Source organism: Octopus bimaculoides, chromosome 13 (genome assembly GCF_046866305.1).
Source record: "Octopus bimaculoides isolate indiv1 chromosome 13, ASM4686630v1, whole genome shotgun sequence".
Taxonomy (NCBI): domain Eukaryota; kingdom Metazoa; phylum Mollusca; class Cephalopoda; order Octopoda; family Octopodidae; genus Octopus; species Octopus bimaculoides.
Genome location: NC_142940.1, coordinates 64536885 through 64557829, shown reverse-complemented (window position 1 = coordinate 64557829; position 20945 = coordinate 64536885). Strand labels below are relative to the sequence as shown.

The window sequence follows — 20945 nt, the reverse complement described above, 5'->3', positions numbered from 1 at the left end:
ACATCGGAAACCGGACATAGTTGTGGTGGTAAAAAAGAAAGAGTATGTATGATAATCGACACAGCTTGCCCCGGTGACAACAGAATCAAAGAGAAAGAAGGAAAACTCAACAACAACGACGATTTGAGTGGGAAATACGAAGGTTTTGGTCAATGAAGAGAGTAGACGTGATCCCAATAGGAATTGGTGCACTTGGAAGTATCAGCACTCAACTACCAACATGGCTGAAAAAGATTGGTGCAAGTGTGAAGATTGAACACCTACAAAAATCAGCATTGCTTGGAGCTGCAAGAATTCTTTGCTAGGTTCTTGAAGCCTGACCAGTAAACAAGTGTCACCTTAGTCTGCTGGCTGGACAGCTGACACTTTCCATCATACTCAGCAAAATAAGCTGTGGGTTTTCATCAAATAATAATAATAGTAACAATAATAATAATAATAATAATAATAATAATAATAATAATAATAATAATAATAATAATAATGATTGAAGCTTACCCAGCTGGTATTTTGCCGACGGTTCTGATGCCAAACTTTTCTTTCAAACGGACGTAATGTGATATAAGTGTTCCCGTGACGACCTACAATTAATAAAAATATTTAATATAATATACGATGCGCTTAAGTACATTTCGTGTACTCAACATCCTAAATAACCACAATGGAAAAGAAAGCTATTAGTGATTAGCTAACAGTAGTTAGCAGTAGAACTACTGTCAGAAAGAATTGCAGAAGAACTGTACAAATTTCTTGATGATAACGATATATTACCGACGCAGAGGTACCAAAGATCAATTATTGATAGACAAAATGGTAATGCAAGATTGTAAACGAAGGAGAACACATTTGGGAATGGCCTGAGTTGACTATCGTAAAGCTTATGATATGATTCCACATTCGTGGATCATCGAGTGCCTAGATCTGTTTGGAATTGCGAGGAATGTAACGTATTTCCTGGAGAGAAGTATGGTGGAAAACTGAACTGACATCTTACGGGAAAAGCTTGGACCCTGGGTATCAGAAGAGGGATTTTCCAGTGTGATAGCTTATCTCCGTCGCTTTTGTTCTTTGCATGATACTCCTGACTAAATACTACAAATTTTCTAAATATTACAATATTACTCTACTTCTAATATCCATTTGCCTTGATAATATAAAATAATATACATAAAAAAAAAACGAAACACTGATTAAGGATTCGGTTTGTCGTCGTTCATGGGAACATGAAATCTGAAAGTTTTCATCCATCAGCTCTCCTGGTTATATCCCATGTTTCTGCATATATTACTGTTCTCGTAACATTCGAGATTGTCTTGTTACAATGGCAACAGTAACGTAACGCACCTTTCATATGTCAACAAATATTTTTTTTTTAAATACGTTGTTTCGTATAACAAATGAGCAAATTAATGGAAGAAAGCCATCGCCATCTCCTCAAATACACTATTTCCAATTTCGTTATTTTTTTCTCGTTTTATCTTCAATCGTTTCTCAACATATCATATTTCTGGTTAATGTCTCGTTTACAATAGCTCCAATTGTGCTCAACGTCATCACTCCTGCTAATTGTTCTTTTAACAGTTTCTGAAATATTCTTATCACTCCTGACCAATCTTTTAGTTTTAAATTATCAGAAATTTGAGTAGTTGTTTTTCTATTGAACTCCCGATTCCATTTTTAATGATTCTTTCTACATTATATTTCTCTTCGTCGCCCCCTTTTCTTACACCACAATGATACGCCCGATCACCTTCGCAGCTTCTTCTTAAAGGTTTTCCTTAGACTTACATAATACATAAAGCTAATTTCTAATGTTTATTTCAACATTGTATTCCGTTTCTTTAAAGTCTTATGTACTGCATTACACACAATGGAAGACGTGATATTTCGAACCCTCAGATTTACCAATCAACTATTCCTCAAATCGGACTTCCTATTTCATATGCAAATAATTTAATATTTATAATTTTAAAAAAAACAGTTAAATTTCGAAAAACTGAATGGAAAACAATATATTTCATTGGGTTGGATATAATCGTTTCTAAAATGACTAGAAGTTTTAGTTTCCGTTGATTCCGCCGGGGTCATAGTCATGACTATGAAACAACTAATGAGGGCAAACTTGGCATTGAAGACAGATACATAATGTTTTGGTAAACTTGGAGTGCTTCAATCCTTCGTGTTAAGAATTTTGAAAGAAATTCGAGTCTTAAAAAAAGTGATCAGCTAGAATATATATAAGGAAATGATTGTAACTTTACTTACCACGAAAAGTTCAATAGGAAGTGGGATCTTTAATCGATCTTTGAATCTTTGGTTTATCTGGGTCTTCACTAAATATATAATGACCATACAAATGCATGAAATTCCCAGCTCGACTAGGTTGGTCTTGTGAATGTTTTTGAAGATTTCAATGTAAGTCTGAAATGAAAATCGTTCAAGACACATCTAATCATTGAAGAACGATAACATTACTTTACATATATTGTGTGCGCATGCGTGGATGTGCGTGTGTGTAGGTGTATATATATATATGTGTATATACTGTTTGAAGCTAAACGGTATGTGTGATGTTGGGTAAATGGCGTAGTGTATGTGTAGTGGGGTAGAAGTCGAGAGGACAGCGGGGATGTAAGAGGTGTGTGGATGATGTGTGCAAGTGCATGCGGAGGAAGGGTTTAAATGAAAAAAGATGGGGAATTTAGACGATGAGGGACTGAAGAGAAAATTGATTCCTGCTCCAGACAGAGACGGGAATCCGAACATAGACAGAGATGACCAGTTGAGCAGAAGTGGCCCGAGACTGGGGGTGTCTTTGCCGAGTCTGATGTCTCGAGTCAGCTAGATACCGACCAGGTTCTCCAATGTATTGGTAGTGGCTAAGAGAGCAGACGGTACTATAAATCAGGCTACCGGAAGTGCAAGTGAAGAAGTGAATGGCGTGGAAAGAGCGGTGATGGGCATTGTAGTACGACACGAGGATTACGATACTTACGAATAACAGTTGGAACACTCCTCCAAACCGCTTGATCTTAAGACCTAAGACATACTTCACTTGGCTTGAAAATACGTGTACAGCTGCACCAGTTGTAAATCCACCAATCAAACATTCAGACATGTAAGTTGTAACCACGCCCATTCTGAGAAACCCCATTATCACCTGAAAGGGAAACCAGATTTAAAATAATAAAACATCCAAGAAGAATTTAGTATTTTTAGTTATAATATGAATGAAATAGCGCATGAGATTTATGGCTTTGTATGATGTTAATTGTAAATGACACTGATGTAGTATTGCCCCATGCTGGCTGATCAAGCAGACTTATCGTTATGTGTCCTTCTGTTTGAAACATTTTTCTGTTATTTCTGAAAGGGCGACCACGTTGATTTGTGGTGTATGAAAAGTGGGCAGAATATGAAGTTGATGATTGTGATGTTGATCGTATTTGAAGTTAAGGGTTTCTGAAGTTGGTGTGTACAAGTCTAATGTTATACGAAGTTCATGCTTTATGAAATATAAAGAAATCAAGGTTATGCGAGAGTCGACTGACACAGTAACTCCGCACTAGATGTCTTACAAAAGAGTGTGTAAATATAGAATCCAAGTGAAACGTTCGTTGCAGTTTATCTCCAATCTTGACTGAGCAGAACAATTATCCAAAGTATTCCGGTCGTGACCAAACCGTTTATTTTTTGAGACACAGTGTATTTAGTACTACATTTCTCATATGTCCTTCCGGTGTTTTAAACAAAGAACAAGATTCAGTTGCTTCCAAATGATAAGAGAGAACCGGACATTCCTAATTATGTCTTCTATTTTAATTTCGATAATGTTTCTTTCATTTTATTATTTTTATAAATATTCCATAAATATTCTTTCGATCCAGTCAATCTCAATATGTCCCTAGTGATTGATGCAATATTCATATTTTCCTAATTTTATTCCAGATTAATCTGGAATTAAGAAAATAATAATAATAATAATAATAATAATAATAATAATAATAATAATAATAATAATAATAATAATAATAATATCTCGAGAAGTACATGGAACAAATAGGGGCTGCAATAAGGGTGGAGCACTTGCAGAAAACAACACTGCTTGGAACCGCTCGAATACTCCGGAAGGTGCTCGAGAAATAAGAGGTGTTACCTTAGTTCAGTGATAGTGAACAGCTGACACCGTAGTACATCTCCAGTGTTAGAAGCTGTGCAAAGACAATGATGATGATGATGATGATAATAATAATAATAATAATAATAATAATAATAATAATAATAATAATAATAATAATAATAATAATAATAATAAAGAATGCTTCTCTCTCTCTCTCTCTCAGATTGTTTCATAAAAATATAAGATTAGGAAGTTTGTGTCGTGGTCGTGGTCGTCGTGGTCTTAATCATCATCATCATCATGACGATGTTGCTGGTGGTGACGAGGACAATAACAGCAATGATGATGAGAATGAAAAAGACCACTTTAACGATGACGGCGATGAGAAGTGAAGAGAAGGAAGTGAAAGAATGAGAGAATAGGAAGTTGTAAGACGAGAAGACAATAAGGTAACATACTTGGGCTATTCCAGCCATGAACGTGATCGCTGCAGCCAATTGTATTTTCTTCATCACAACTTCATCGAAGGCATCTGAACTGACTGAGTATTCTTGTTCTGTAGTGTTCATGTCCGAAGTCAGTGAAATATTCAAGGCCCCGCTGGAGGTAGAGGATTCCGATGACTCGATATTGGACACTACAGAACCAATCATTAAACTCACCACAGCCACTGTACCTAAGAGAAAGAGAAACCACGATTTACACACACATATAAATTGTGTTAATGAATTAAGAGTAACACCAACGCAGTGTAATTAGCAATAAATAATTATATGAGATCACTACCCGTTTATAATTAGCTTCATTGTGTAATTAGATAACAAAAGAGATTTTTCGGAGTCTTGGGATGAGAGTCGAACCGACACATTTCGTTGTTATTTAACGACTCGTCCGTCGGCTATCTTTCATCTCTCCTTACCTGGGATCAAGCAATGATAAAAGCATTATTGTATTTAATTTGGACTCTGGTATTTCCCTTTCTGAATTCAAATTCCGCCTGGTTCGAGGCTTTTCCCCTGAGGTAAGTAAAGAACGTACCGTAATACATCAGAATCGATTAAACTGAATAAACATTATACACAACTCTGACATACAAATGGATAACTTCGAGCCAACGAGGGAGTCGTTATGTGGGCACGTGACTTGCTAGAAACATCAATCAAATCGCTCGCAAACCGTACGCTACCGGCTTTAGAGTTGAAGGGTAAAACACCATTAATCCAAACTTTGTTTCATCAAAGTTGATCTGAACCTAAACAACTACAAAAGCAATACATAAATTCGGGAATATTAAATAAACTTGCGAAATTTTAAACTTACCCATTGCTGCATGTCTGGACGTTCCGAAGAAGAAATATGTTAAGAGAGGGAAAAATGACACATAGAGACCAACAATGGGTGGAAGATCAGCCAGAAGCGCGTACGCCATTCCTGTTAATTGATATTTGTAGAGGAAAACAAGGTGAATATATTAATAATATTGAATTTATCGGCAATATTTATCGGTACTCTTATAAGTACCCAAGGAACCTATGTGTGTTTTAGAATATTGACCATGACGAAAAAAGAAAGATTGATCATGTTGATGTGATGTGAATAGTTGAGTCCAGTTATGGGACAGTTCAAGTGGTAGACACACGAGACCACATCAACAAGGACAGTCGAGCAATTCAACAAAATCTTATTAACATACAACAACTACTGACAGACAAATGTGCAGCGCCTTTCTCTCCTTTTTCACTCTTAATTCCACCAAGTTCTACTGGAAGCATTTGCCTCCTTTATTATTCCTCACCATCAAAACACTTCACTAAACACTTCAGCTAATCCTTTTACCCCAAGGATTGCAACATTCTGGATTGTCTATCTCGGTAGATAAGCAAACAATTACAGAGATAGACAAATAGAGGAGGGTAGACAGAGATATCGATGAAGAGGCAAACAAACATTCGTAGAGACAGAGGGACGGATAGGCACGTAAACAAAGTGAGGGAGAAAGGGAGGGAGAGAGAGAGATGGATGTGTACGCACGTGCGTTTATGTTGTGTTTTACATTCAAGAGTTTTTATTGTATTCTCGCAGGAATCTTTTTTCAGTTTGTGACATTAGGGTTTCTAAACCCACCATCAATATTTCTAGACTTTCATGGTCTTAATTTAGGAATGAAGTGATGTTGGTGTGCGGTGTTGTCTCTTTATTGTCGGTAGTAGCAATGTGATTGAAAACCACTGAAATCGAGCCACTATACCAAAGCTAGAAAATCGCAGAGATAAAAAAACAACAAAAACAACACATTATAAACACGGACAATAAACTTCATTTTATTCTCCGAGGTGAATGTAATAAAATTGATGTCCACACAGTAATAAACAAATACAAAACATGAAACTTAACAAACTCTACATAATTTCAAAAACTAGCGACGATATAACAGTATGTATGATTGACAAAAGCACTATGTTGGTAACCAAGGCTAAACCCGAAAACAAATACATCGCAAAAACTAATAATTTATTTAACGACAAAAACAAATCTATAAGAATTCAAAACAATAATAATACGGCCATTAGATGTACTTTATTTACCCAATTATATCGAAGAATTCATCCTTTCACATATCTACAGAATAGTAAAATGACACAAACAACTCCTCCACCTCAGATACATAATTTTTCATATAAATTCACCAGCACACAAAATAATTCTACAATTAGATAACATTATCAAACGAACACTTAATAAAGATAGTGTCATCCGAAGAGAATTAAGCTTAAAACAAATCAATGATGCAGACAACATGTTTCGTTTCGGTGTGGAAAGTCGAGTTAATAATTTTGTTGAGGCAGACATGGTTGAGACTTTTTTAAATAATGAATACAAACTCAAGAATAAAACCATGCACGATGTCAACTAACATAGAGGAGAGAATTATCTGTGTACTGCACATCAGAAATACATTTTCACTGTTCACAGAGAAAATTATATAACGAAAGACAGAATCTTCAAGTATTCTTTCTGAGGGCCCACGTACTATGTCTTCAATATGGCAATAATAGTTAAGAAAGTAGTATCGAGGTAAAAACCACGTGATATAGGCAAGGTCTATGGATGATATACCCGTTGTAATGGATGCACAAGATGTCGAGAAATTAAAGGAAGAATGGTGCAAACAACATCAAGTCTACTCCATTTCTAGATATAAACATTTAAATAAAAATCAACAGATAATCGCGTCCGTATGTATGAAAAGCACAAATACAACATATCAACATATATTTACATGGAAATAGCAAATATCTCTATACAGATAAAATATCAGGGACAACATTTATATTTTTAAAAGAATCTGAATAAAAAATATTCTTATATTTAACTTAGAAGAACATTTATATCCATCTCAGCAAACGAAGTAGAAGATGAAGGAATCTGCTGAATAAAACAGTAACTAGCAACGAATATTCTAAACCATACAACAATACAGACACAGCTACAGCAAAACAAATACCACACCTTTTAAAAGTGAATTTTATGAATCAAATCCGGTCATCAAAACTTTACAAAAATGGAAAACACAATATGCATTATACCAAACTGTAAATTGACACTAATTATATACACACAAAAAAACACTAAGATTAAGAATGTTCTTATCAATCACAAACCGCCGCCGTGCAGTCTCGCAAACAAGCTTCTAATGACTAATGAGATTCGCAAATATTATTTGCAAACATAAAAACTGCAAACTTTAACAGCATCAGCGGCTATAATAGTGACCATACAAATCTAACTTTTCATAGTCATATGCACTTCTAAATATCAATTGTAATACACGACACGACACAAACCAAACCAAAATTCAATTGGAAAACGTTAGTGGATAACTCGTCTATACACTGCAGAATTCCACATTAAAAAGGAAAAAGACGATTAAGCATGAGAACAATACTCATAACAGAGTAGAGAGCTTCGATAAGCATACAGACAATGTATACGGGACATAAACAAAGCTACACATCTGACTTTCGATACATATTCAAATTGATATAAATACAAATTTCGCAGATAACATCTGCACCAATCATTTTGACTCCACTTACCGCAGAAGAGGTTGCAACAGACGCCAGTATACTTCATCCTGAGATGAAACTATAAAGATCTTCGAGGATAACAGTGGATTTAACAATTTTACTCTATAAACAAACCACTAGGAAATTATTTGAAAACGTGAAGAAAATGGATACAAATATACAAGAAAACTTTCTTGTTTACAATATAAAATTCACAAGGAAAATATTTTGTATTTAAAACATAATATATGTGTGTACATACATATATTGAAATTTTGTCCAATCTGGTCTTCCATACATTCTAAATATAAAAACTTAATTTTGTGTGTATATTTAGTGTTGAAATGTTGATGTAACCATGTGTTCCGGTGATTTGGCGACCTACCTTTCTTTATTTACATTAATTTGTGAACTTAGAATTCTATTGTGTAATGCTGAGCATATGTATCAAGGCAAACAGGTACGTATACTTTCTTGTATGCCCAAAATAATACCACATGAATTCCGCGAAATGGCTTGAATCCTATGGAAGTTATCTCTCATACCCACTGACTTTATGCTTTATATATATATATATATATATACAGAGAGAGAGCGAGAACGTAATGAGCACAAAAAGAAGACAGTACGTGAGGAATAGGTTTTTAAATATGTTGCCAAACACTTAAGAAAGATAGTTTTGACGTTTCGGACGCCAACACTTTACCGAAAAGATAGAAAAGGAAAAAGAATAAGAGAATAATGACTGAGAAAGGAAGGTTAGAAAAAAGTAAAGGGGTTAAGGGACAAGTATGAATGCGGTTCTATGTGGTGGTTAGAAAAGGAGATAGATAGATAGATAGATAGATAGATAGATAGATAGATAGATAGATAGATAGATAGATAGATAGACATATCTTACATACAGAGACACATTCCATATTTATAGAGAGGTGTTTTAAAGGAGAAAGAGGAGGAGCAGAGAAATAGGAGTACGTCGTATCTACTCACCCTGAGGTAACTGCATGATACCCACTGTAAGTCCAGACACCAGGTCGTTAGGTAAATCCGTCTTCACATTGTATTTCTTAAGAATTCCCAGAAACGGGAATGTATCTGTTAAGATTTGTTTGCATCTTTCTTTGGAACAACTGGTGCAACTTCGTACTTGCTGTGCGACACACTCTTTGAAAGTCTTCTCTGGTGGTTTAGACTTTCGGAATTTTTCCCGGAATCCAATAATGTTATAGGCAGGCCGACGAATTTCTATCAGCGTATTCGGTTCGCTCACGCCACCGTTAACTTTTAACGAGTTCAGTTCCGTGTTCGAATCACACATTTTCGGTGTTTATAAATGAAGGGATGTAGGAGGAGTTTCTCTTCTTGATTTATTTAGGTTTCTCTACAATAAGAATACCAATTATTATTATTATTATTATTATTATCATTATTATTATTATTATTATTAGTTCTTATATTATTCATAAAGTTGGCAAATTTTTACAGTAATGTAAGGTGAATGGGTGAGAGTGTATTTGCTTTAATATAAGAAATACGTCAATATTTTATCAAAGGAACAAAAGGTGAAGTTAACTTTGACGGGATTCGAACCTAAGACTTAAAGTGACATAACCAAATAGACCAACACAGTTTGGTTCGTTGCTCTACCGATTCGGTCAATCCTCCACACTTAGAGAAGACTCTAAGTGTGACGCAACATGAAAGAAATAACAGCAAGGCGGCGAAATGGCAGAAACGCTAGCACGCCGGGCGAAATACTTCGCGGTATTTCGTCTACAGTTACGTTCTGAGTTCAAATTCCACCGAGGTCGACTTTGCTTTTATACTTTCGGGGTCGATTAAATAAGTACCATTAGCAACGGCATAAAAAATCTTAGTTAGTGAATGGGAAACTTTTTTTGATTGTGATGCTTTGATAATTAATCCATGCTGTGTACTACTAAAGATTTCCTGACCAAGATACAATCAAAATTCTGTAGTTGTTTGCTGTTTAATTAAACCACTCTAACTGGAAGATCAAAATTCTATTGGAGCAACCAGAACAATAACAACGTCTCTTTGGGCTACGATACTAACTTCTCTTAAAGCAATTATAACAACTTCTGTTTGAGAACAGCAGCAATAACAACTACTACAACAGGAGTAACCACATCTACAGCTTTATTGCAGACAAGCTCAGAACTACAACATCTATTCAACCAAATCTTAATTTTGGGGATTCCATACAATATGGTTTGCGTCAACATTTAGTGAGTACAGCGAGTTCGGAAGGAGAATTAAATGGTTTGCTGAAATGTAAAATCTAACGTTTCGGACAGAACCCTTTGTCAACTTAAGCTGTTATTACAGACTAATTTATTTCACTTTTAAAACTGTTTGTCAAACTTGTAAGTCATGTATAACATCAAGCTGTTATTTCTGCCACTCTACAAACAAGTTTAGAAAGAAAAAAAGAAACAGAAAGAGTAATATTACTTACATTTATGGACGCATATACCACTGGTGTTACTGCTGCTTCATTTAGTAGAGTGTTGTACAGGTATTGACGATAGTAGCAATGTTCGAAATGGTAATAGTGATGTCTGGTAGTAGTGCAGTATTTGGAACTGGTGGAAGTTCAGGCCAGGACCTACTAAAAACCGCCTTCTTCGGACGGTTCTTCATAAAATCTGACTCTTTACCAATAATTCTCTTGTGTCTTCCCTTTACACTATAAACTGAAACGACAAGAAAATTATTGCGTAAATACGTTTTAGAGATTCCATTTAACTATTTCAGTACAAACCACATTAAGCGTGTTAACACTATCTTAGTAATTATATAAACGGTTTGACATCATGCCTGTCTGCCTGTATGACTGTATGGCTGCCAGCCTTTGACTTTTTCAATCACGTCCCCTCACTCGCACTTTCTTTATTCTTTTCTCTCTCTCTCTCTCTCTTTTCATCTAACTATCTATCTATCTCTCAATGTTAAGTGTATGTATGTGTGTACGTGCAAGTATGCACGTGTGTGTTTCTCTGTGTGTGTGTGTGTGTGTGTGTGAATAAATAATCATCGCCATTTCCTTCTTTCTTTCTTCTCGTTCGCGTCTCATTGAAAATTTTACCTGAGTAAAAAAATTTCTTTTTCCTTACATGCTTTAACTATTTTCACAATTGATATACAATTACATAGCTTATTCGTCACTATATAACTGTTTATCTCATTATATATAGCTCGTCTGTCAATATATACCGCATATAGTCAATGAAATATATATATATATATATATATATATATATATATATATATATATGTGTGTGTGTGTGTGTGTGTGTGTGTGTGTGTGTGTGTGTACTTTTATTCTTTTACTTGTTTCAGTCATTTGACGGCAGCCATGCTGGAGCACCACCTTTAGTCGAACAAATCGACCCCAGGACTTTTTAATCCTAGTACTTATTCTGTCGGTCTCTTTTGCCGAACCGATATATAACGATGACCTAAATACACCAACATCGGTTGTCAAGCGATGGTGGGAGGATAAATACAGACACAAGCACACACATACGTATATATACATATATATACACGATGGGTTTCTTTCAGTTTCTGTCTACCAAATCCACTCACAAGGCTTTGGTCGGCCCGAGACTATAGTAGAAGACACCTGCCCAAGGTGCCACGCAGTAGGACTGAACTCAGAACCATGCATCTGTTGGGGTTCAGCTGTTTGTTTTAAAAAACTTTCAGAAGACGTTTTTGTACCGACAAAAGAGAATATACGAGGATACTTGATGTCGATGCGTTCCTAATTGTATCGCAGTTTGCGTGTGAATGGCGGTGAGTCAGTCAGAAGGTCTTTTGAGAAAGATGGAATCTAGAATATGCAAAGTATTTGCTGTGTTCCAACTGTACAAAGCATCAGCTCAATATATCGGAGCACTTGTGCCATGGGGAAAACTAGTAAACTATTTTAAATCTGAAGTTATACGCTTGCACTCCAGAGAAATCCAATTTTTATTTTAGATATTGTCGGTTTATGTATTGAGAAGAATCTTGTTTTGGTATTTATTGTTTTTTCTTCTCTCCATCATATGCTGTATGTCGGACAGCATTCTCGTGTTTACCGGTCATGTATTTTACGACAATAGAATATGGTATGAAGAAAACTTGTCGTTGGCTATTTGTAACATATATCGAACGACCACATAAAAGTTCCGTCCCTGGAGAATGTTGTATCAGTCAGTCGAACACTTCACCCCTTTTGCTTGCATTTTCATCTACATACCTTTGCATGAATAAGATAAAATAAAGTACACAAGTTTTATCCCTCTAGTTATCAGTTATCCAGTTATGTAAGAATTAAAATGTAATAACAATGCAAACTGCAAGGAATATGATACAAGGGTCGATTTCAAAAGTTGTGTTTTCTAGTAATGCAACACAGCTAACTATGCTGTGGATGCCAAGATTGTGTGACTCTACCTAAAGAATACCGTTCTCGTAATATTAAACATGAAACAGACAGATGACTATCGAAACGAAATGTAAAATAGTAAAGAAGCATATTTCACAAAACTTCCGGTGAGAAGGAGGTTAATTGTTTCCACCATTATTTTTTAGAATTTGGTATACATACAAGAATCAGAATTCAAGTTTTATCATATTCGTCCTTCTCTTTACTTTCTTTAGTTTCCTTCGCGAATCTCCGTTGTTTTGTTCCTTACATTTTGTAGTTTCATGCAGCAATCAATTGAAAAACATCTTTGCGCCCATTCACGTAAGCGACGATCTTTTCACTCGTTAATATGACCCAAACGTTGTAAATATGATGAACGTGTTTATAAATTGCATAGAAGCTGTTCAAATGATTTTATCAACGAAGTTAATTCCTTTTAATTGAAGAGGTCTAACGAATTTCGACCAAAGGATAAAATATTTACGAGTTTTAGTTTTTGCTATTTTCTCGTTTAATAGTCGACAAATTAAAAACAATTACGTGCTATATCTCGATATTGGCTTCTCTTAAATCACGTCACACTTATTTCCACTCCCACCTCCACTCCTGTCGATGGCTTTTGGCCACAGAAACTCTGAAATTCCGGAGTGCGATTTGAATCAGATTATAATTATCTATCACTGGACGGAGTAGTTTTTGGCAGATCTCACCAATAACAGAACAATACACTGTGTGTGTGTGTGTGTGTGTGTGTGTGTGTGTGTGTGTGTGTGTGTGTGTGTGTGTGTGTGTGTGTGTGTGTGTGTGTGTGTGTGTGTGTGTGTGTGTGTGTGTGTGTGTGTGTGTGTGTGTGTGTGTGTGTGTGTGTGTGCGTGCGTGTGTGTGTGTGTGTGCGCGCGTGTGTGTGTGTGTGTAATCTTTTACTTGCTTCAGTGATGTTGCCATGCTGGGACAGCTCTTTGAATCTTTTTGCTTTCAGTCGAATGAATCGACCCCGGTACCTTTTTTTAAAGCCTGGTACTTATTCTATCAGCATCTGATGATGATGATGATGATGATGATAATAATAATAATAATAATAATAATAATAATAATAATAATAATAATAATTTCTAGCACGACAAACCACTGCCACCAGTATCATATTCATCTTTCAACTAACCAATTATGAACTCGATGTTAAATACCAACGAACTGCATTCTAAAGAACATTAACGTTGAATCAAAATGTCATCAATGCTAAACGAATTTGGTAACATCCGGTGGGGAATAGTCAAAGAGAATCTTGACTAAAATTACTTTTATTTAGGATGTACGATCAGACTCAATGGGACACTGAAGCGGCCAATCTGAACAAACTGTCAGGTTTATAAATGCATTAGTATGTAAAAAAAAAAATTGAGTATATTTATTTTTCTTTCTCTTCACTCCGGTTGTGATATTAATTAAATGACATTTCTTCGGTCTCCACATTAAATAGGTTAGGAATTAATTAACTATTTAGATTTTATGTTGAAGACATGGCATTTTAGTCTTTGTTAGCGTTTGTCACACTTTGGGAAAGATTTTGGTAGCAAAAAATAAAAAGATCTGAGGGTTTGTTCCTAGCAATTCCTCGCTCCATCTGACATTGGAGGCCTATCACTGTTAACCAAGTTACCATGTTCCAGTTTCCTGCAGCGTGGAAACCGCCGATGATATGAGGTAGAATTTGAACTCACAACACAAAGAAACGGGACAAATACTGCAAGGTATTTTGTTTGTCACTAACAGTTCCACTAATCTGTTAATCTGGACTTGTACTTTTATTATATCTATACCAAAAAGGATAAAAGTCAAGGATTAATACCAACGACTTGAACTCAGAATGCAGAAAATTGAAACAAATACTGCAAAGAAGTCTATCTAACATCTCAAGCATTTCACCGCCTTGAATTCTATTTTGAATTAATTACAATTAAGTTAAATGTTGGAGGTTGCCTCCCTTGCTTTTGTTGATCAGAATTAATCATTAGCCTAATCATTGTTTCACCAAACTTTGGCTATAGTTAGACTCAATAAGAATTTGTTGGCACATTTCATTAAGCATCCTTCTACCGACTGAATTATTTACATTTCTTACAGAAGGCATCCCTGAGTTTTTCCAACCTCATTGATGAATTAACTAAGGTATTCAACATTAAACGATGTTATGCATTAAAAGTATAATTTGATAAAACCCATATGTTACTAGTCCAGCCTCAGGACGACCCTCACTGAACGGAGCCACTCAAATTCATTCCCTTTCATCTTTTAATTTTTTCATTTTCTTTTGTTCTGCTTTCTAAGACTTCATTCTCGAGTGCATTCTTTCGGTTTTGAGATGACATTGTGCAGAAGTTACTGGCGTTCTTTTTATCCGGTAAATGATTTAATCTTCATCTGCTTGATGCCATGGAGACTGTGGGAGCTAACAGAATGAAATGGGATTGCCATCGTTGCTATTGCTGCAGTTTAAAATCTGCTCAACTATAGTTTATCAACCCTATAATCAAAGGCATTCCAAATGTGACCATTCCATTTCTAAGGCTAAGATTATCCAATCTGTCCTTCTCTTTTGAAGACAACCAAATCTGATTTCAGGGTTATTTTGGCTTCCTTTGCGAATAGAACGCATTGCCACGCAGACGTTCTCCCTCGTCAACATGACTGAAGAAAGAGCCGCATCTGTTTGAACGAGCAAAGGCTATGACTAAACTACTGCTACTACTACTACTACTACTACTACTACTACTACTACTACTACTACTACTACTAACATGAAAGAGCCTCTTTTATTACACTGGAGGTTCTCCGCAAATATTGTTACATTCGCTGAACTTTCTAAAACAATGTAAAATGTTACATATGAACGACGAGTTGATGGTTTTACATGATTTCATTTGTATGTTTCGTTGATGTTCGCCAGTCAAGGTTGTTATTTTGATTGCGTTATCTTATAATTTTGCAAGGAAGAGGTCAGATCTGATCTTATCAGCCCATCTGTAAATTAGAACAAATAAATAAAATCTATTTGCACGTATGATATTATATGAGTGTATGTGTGCGTGCGTGCGTGTGTGTGTGTACATGTATATACACATATATATACATATATGTACACACATATATATATATATATATACTTATGCGTGCGTGTGTGCGCGTGTGTGCGCGTGTGTGTGCGTGTGTGTGCGTGCGTGCGTGTGTGCATACGCAAGGACACAGACACACAAACAGAGAAAGGGAGAGGAATGAAATGAAGGAGGGCGCTAGGAAAGTGATTCGTTTTGTCACTGATATTTCAATGACCTAGACAGCAGTGTTACAGGTACTTTTCGGGAATACATACCAAGCGACGAAGGAGCCTCTACGCATTCACTCGATACGACAGAAGTAGCAATCTATGTCCTTCAGAATCAATCTCATGTTGTCTTATAAAGGAAACAGTTTTATTAGACATAATCATCACAACCTATACAAAAGGAGTAAATGGTTGCCGATGGATGAGCCTTGTTAATTAAGGCTAACCGGGAGATAAACACCCTCGCATCAGCTATTTTAGGATTTGAAGATATCATAGACGAATGACGGTAGTACTAGACAAAGAAACGTTAATCTCTTTTATACTTCATGTCCACTTCAAGTGGCAGCTTTTTTATTCTGAGTTCAAATCCTACTGGGGTTGGTTTCAATTTTTCTTCTCTTCAGGATAAACTAAACAAAATATAAGTAAACCTTTACGCTTAATTTAATTCGCTAGTCTTTAAAACTGTGTCACCAGGTAAATGTTCAGAAACAGCGTTTGTGAATTCTAACAAAGCATCTCAATAGCATTTTTAGACTGATAAAGCTGATACTTGAAATCGGCTTTCTCAAAGACATTCCATTAGTCTTCCTTTAAGGCGCAATGGATCTTCCACTTGAAAAGACAGGTTTACCAGCAGAAGGACTGGAGAATTTCGTTCAACAAAATGTCGACGAAATAAAACTGAATTACAAAAAGATTCAAGTTTCAGTCGCGTCATTTTCTTGGTGCGCGTGTAAATACATAAATATGAAGAAGAGGGAGAAAAATGAGCAAGCCCTACTAAAAGTAGTCTAGTATATTGTACTGGAAGTTGAAATTTCACAAGGTGCTGCTCAGAGGCTCTCCTTTTCTAGTTTTCTTCAAAGATGCACGATAAGAATGGTATTTAAGATACAAACAGTGATAATGCTTGCGTATCTAAGACAGGTTTTGACTGGATGAACTCAAACTACAATTATCGTATTGGTTAACAACGACATTTGTAAAGATAAAAAAATGAAGAGCTGATGAAAATTCGTTAATTAGAGAAAGGAAGGAAAAGAAAAAATAGAAATAGGAACGAAATAAGCAAGCAACGGGGAAAAACATCGTAAATATTTGTATGAAGAAAAAACTAAAAGTAAAACTATGAAAGTGACATAAATAAGCGATTAAAAAAAAACTGTATCTAAGGAAATGAAAAAGAAAATTTGACGAGTGAGGGTAGGGAAAAAAACAAACAGCAAATTTCAAAAGACGTTGTGAAAAATAGCCTAACTGGGCAAGAAAAATAAATAAAACCTATCAAAATGTCAACAGAAAACCTCAGAAATATTTTTTTAAAAAGTAAGAAACTGGTGGAGTTCAAAGTGGCGGCGAAAAATCTAATTACTTTGAGACGTTTGTTTGTAAAATGTTACAATGTAAATATTTACATGGGTGTCAGTATGTTTCTAAGGGTCAGCAGAAAGAATAAAGTAATATTGCCATAGGTAGTAGAGTTTGTGATGTTTCGGATATGGTCTTTCATCAAGGTTAAGGTGAATGAGGTAACAAAGGAAATACAGACGAGTCTCATATCTTCTATTATTTGAATGACAAAGCAAAGTACATGGGAATGTAGACACGAAGAGGAGTGAGAAACTTAGTGAGTGTGGGGGCAGGAAAGGTATAAAAAAGGAAAACAAGTGCGCGTGAGGTGGAAGGAAAAGGAAATGGGCTGAGGAGCAGAATGAAGGGAGTGAAGGAGTAGAAGGCAAAGCGTTCACTTAAACGCGTCAGTACACACACACACACACACATATATGTATATATGTGTGTGTTTGTGTGTGTGCGTGTGTGTGTGTATAGGCTGTTATGTAGGGGTGAATATATATATAAGTAGGTAGATAGATATGTAGGCAAACAGATAGAAACGCTGTAAGTAAAAATGGCAATGTTCACGGTTAACAGAAGCTATCTGTGCTTCCACATACAGTAAACACTGATAGAATATTGATCAGGCAATCATTTCAATTAGATTGTTGATCTGTGATGTAGACATTGTGTGGATTTAACTTCTCGTTTGTTTAGCGCAACAGAATCAATACCCAGCGATGAGGTTTTATTTATACAACTCCCGAAACCACGTTGCGATATTTGTACTGGATTTCCCAGATGGCTGACATAATATCGCCACAGAATTTGACGATATTTTCGCACCTCTTCTGAGATTACAGTCTCTTGGCAGCATTACTTTTTGACAATGACTTGTATCCAGACACAGTTTCATTCAGCTTGCTCTCGTGCTTTTTAAGTATTCAAATAGAAAATAGTTGTTTGTTTGTTTTCTGACTGTACAGTCGGAAATGTTGGCCTGTGTTTGCTATTCACTTACGCACGTGTAATATTTAGTATTTGCTTACTAAGCTAGGTTATAGAAGGAATGATGAATTTATCTGGGTCAAGTATGTTGTCTAGAAATAACTTGAAATTATGTCATGAAAAGTCAATATATCGAAAACATAAGATGAAACGAAGACAAATCGAGGTCTGTATTATATAAATGAATGCATGATCAGTATTCGGGAAAGGATAAAGTATCAAATACAGAGGTGACCCTTTCTATTGTTAACATTTCTTGGCGAGAAAGGACGAGGGATTTGAAGTTAGACGTAACGGTGGGGTACAGGCAACGATATTGTTTACTGTGTACGACTACTCTCGACAAAAACTGGCTTTGTTCCTTTTTACAAATAATTAATATACCTTTACATGAAACAAAGATGCCGTCTTGGATATGTTGTCTGAATTTCAATTCCAACGAAAATGACATTTCTACCCACCGTATCACGATCTCGGTAAAATCATAGTAATATACTGCGATCATTTCAAGAGAACATATAAACATATAATCACACACACACACACACACACACACACACACACACACACACACACACACACACACACACACACACATCGATCCAGTAACTTTTCGTGGTTGTTTCATGAAAGAGAAAAAGAAAATTGAGAACACACTGCAACTAATTAACCAATTCTGAGTAGAATGTCTCCTTTTCAAAATAATTAGCAAAAATGATTATATGTATGTATGTAGGCATGTATTCTTTATCTGTAAGAATTATATTCAGCAAGGTTAATCTTCCGATAATCCGCAACCGATTTCAGTTCTCGGCTGTAACCAATGTTCGGCATCTTACAGTTCAATCCCACAATGATCCATGAATAAGAACCTAATTCACAAATTAAAATACTTAAAATGTTTATAAGTTGCTCTCTTAAAAGAAAATCCAATTCTTTAAACAATTGGAATCGTTTAATAATCTATTAGAATATGATTAGACATCAATATAACACATGGGATAAAAGTTCATTTCTTCAACTTCTGGCGGAGTTGCAGGGTTACCGTCGTGTCACACGGCATATCTTGACCACAGCCAATTTCTTCAAGAGAGAGGGAAGGGTGCGAGATGAGATGAATAAGAGAGAGATGAATCATCGATCTCAGTACTGGATTGTCACTTTGGATTGTTCTCAAAAATATGTCAGGTAAAGCAGATTCCAGTAAGAAATTAAGTGGAAACGCAGAGCGCCAGAACGCTTGCCAAGAAGTATTCTGGCCAATGCTTCACAGCCTCCTCCAATTCACGGCATTGTGTGATGAAATATAAACTAACAATCTGTTAGTAAGGAACTAGCATTGAATGACCACTCGAACTTGTAGTTTAGTAAATGTTTCTGCTACTTCCATTACCAACTCTGCTGCTGCTGCTAGGTAGTCAGGTTAAGGTCTTATCACCCAATTCTATAAGCACCGGACGAAGTCTCTCAGACTCGCTGCATCATGTGTAGTCAAATATTGGAAACGCTTTTAACCAACCATACTCTACCTTGCAACACCGCAATGTGAGCACAATATCTAACACTAGCACAAATTCACAAACTACGTAGACGGACATGAACAACAGTTCTTTCCCAACTGATATTTATCTTATCAATCACTGCATGAGTGAAAGTCAAGGTCGATCCTCAGCAAAGAAAGAAATGTAACTAAATATACCGGAAGTTACTTGTTTTGGCACTTTGTTGATTTTGTCATCCATCGCCATTTTAAATACTTGATATCGATATAAATTACTTTTGTTCTTTTACCTATCAACATATCATTTATTACCTCCGCTCTTTGCAGATCTTTAGCACTCAGACACACAGCAAATAGACAGCAACAGCAAGAACAATCAATAACCTCATATGTTAGACAAGCAAAAAATGAGAAACAAACGAACATTTATGATTCCAAAATTAATGAGCATCTCAAAGTGGGGAAGTTTATAGTTTGTTTTTCCGATAAACGCCACAACTGTGTTAACAGAAAATAGCAAAGACTGGTAGAATCGTTTGACTGCCGAACTAAACATCATTTGGTATTTAGTCACTTTCCTTTATGTTCTGACTAAACATTACGTTCAGGGTTCAAGTCTCAGTAGAATAATCAACATTTACGCGATTATAATGTACAAGTAGTTTTGTGCATGAGGTATACACACACACACACACACACACACACACATAAGCATATATATATCTTTTACTTGGTTTATAGCCGCTTGACTGCAGCAGTGTTGGTGGCGCAGGTTTAAAGAATTTTTGGTTGAATCGATATCAGTATTTTTTTAGACCTGGTATTTACTTTATCGGTCTTTTTCGAACTGCTAGTTTATGAGAACGTAAACACACCAACACCGCTTGTCAAGCGGTAGTGGGAGACAAACGCAGTAGCAAAGACACACACACACACACATATATCTATATATATATATATATATATATATATATATATATATATATATATATATATATATATATATATGCATATATGTATATACATATAAATATATATGCATATATATATACTGTATCATACTGATAGACAGACAAACAGACGTACGCACATACACACAAGCATACCTTAACACAACACACATACACAAATACATACACACACAC

General features: G+C 35.7%; 1 protein-coding gene across 6 annotated transcripts in view; it reads right to left on the bottom strand.

The window, feature by feature from the left end:
* Positions 1-20945, bottom strand: part of LOC106867777 (prestin) — a 93469-nt gene that overhangs the window by 24801 nt on the left and 47723 nt on the right. For all 6 annotated transcript variants that reach the window (XM_089361996.1, XM_089361992.1, XM_089361991.1 and 3 more), the window contains 7 exons: positions 10667-10904; positions 9178-9568; positions 5441-5551; positions 4579-4796; positions 2996-3160; positions 2266-2421; positions 499-581 (listed from right to left, as the gene is read on the bottom strand). In XM_089361996.1, the coding sequence (XP_089218122.1) occupies positions 499-581; positions 2266-2421; positions 2996-3160; positions 4579-4796; positions 5441-5551; positions 9178-9505 (1061 nt within the window). In that variant the 5' untranslated portion in view covers positions 9506-9568; positions 10667-10904. The remainder of the gene's footprint in view (positions 1-498; positions 582-2265; positions 2422-2995; positions 3161-4578; positions 4797-5440; positions 5552-9177; positions 9569-10666; positions 10905-20945) is intronic.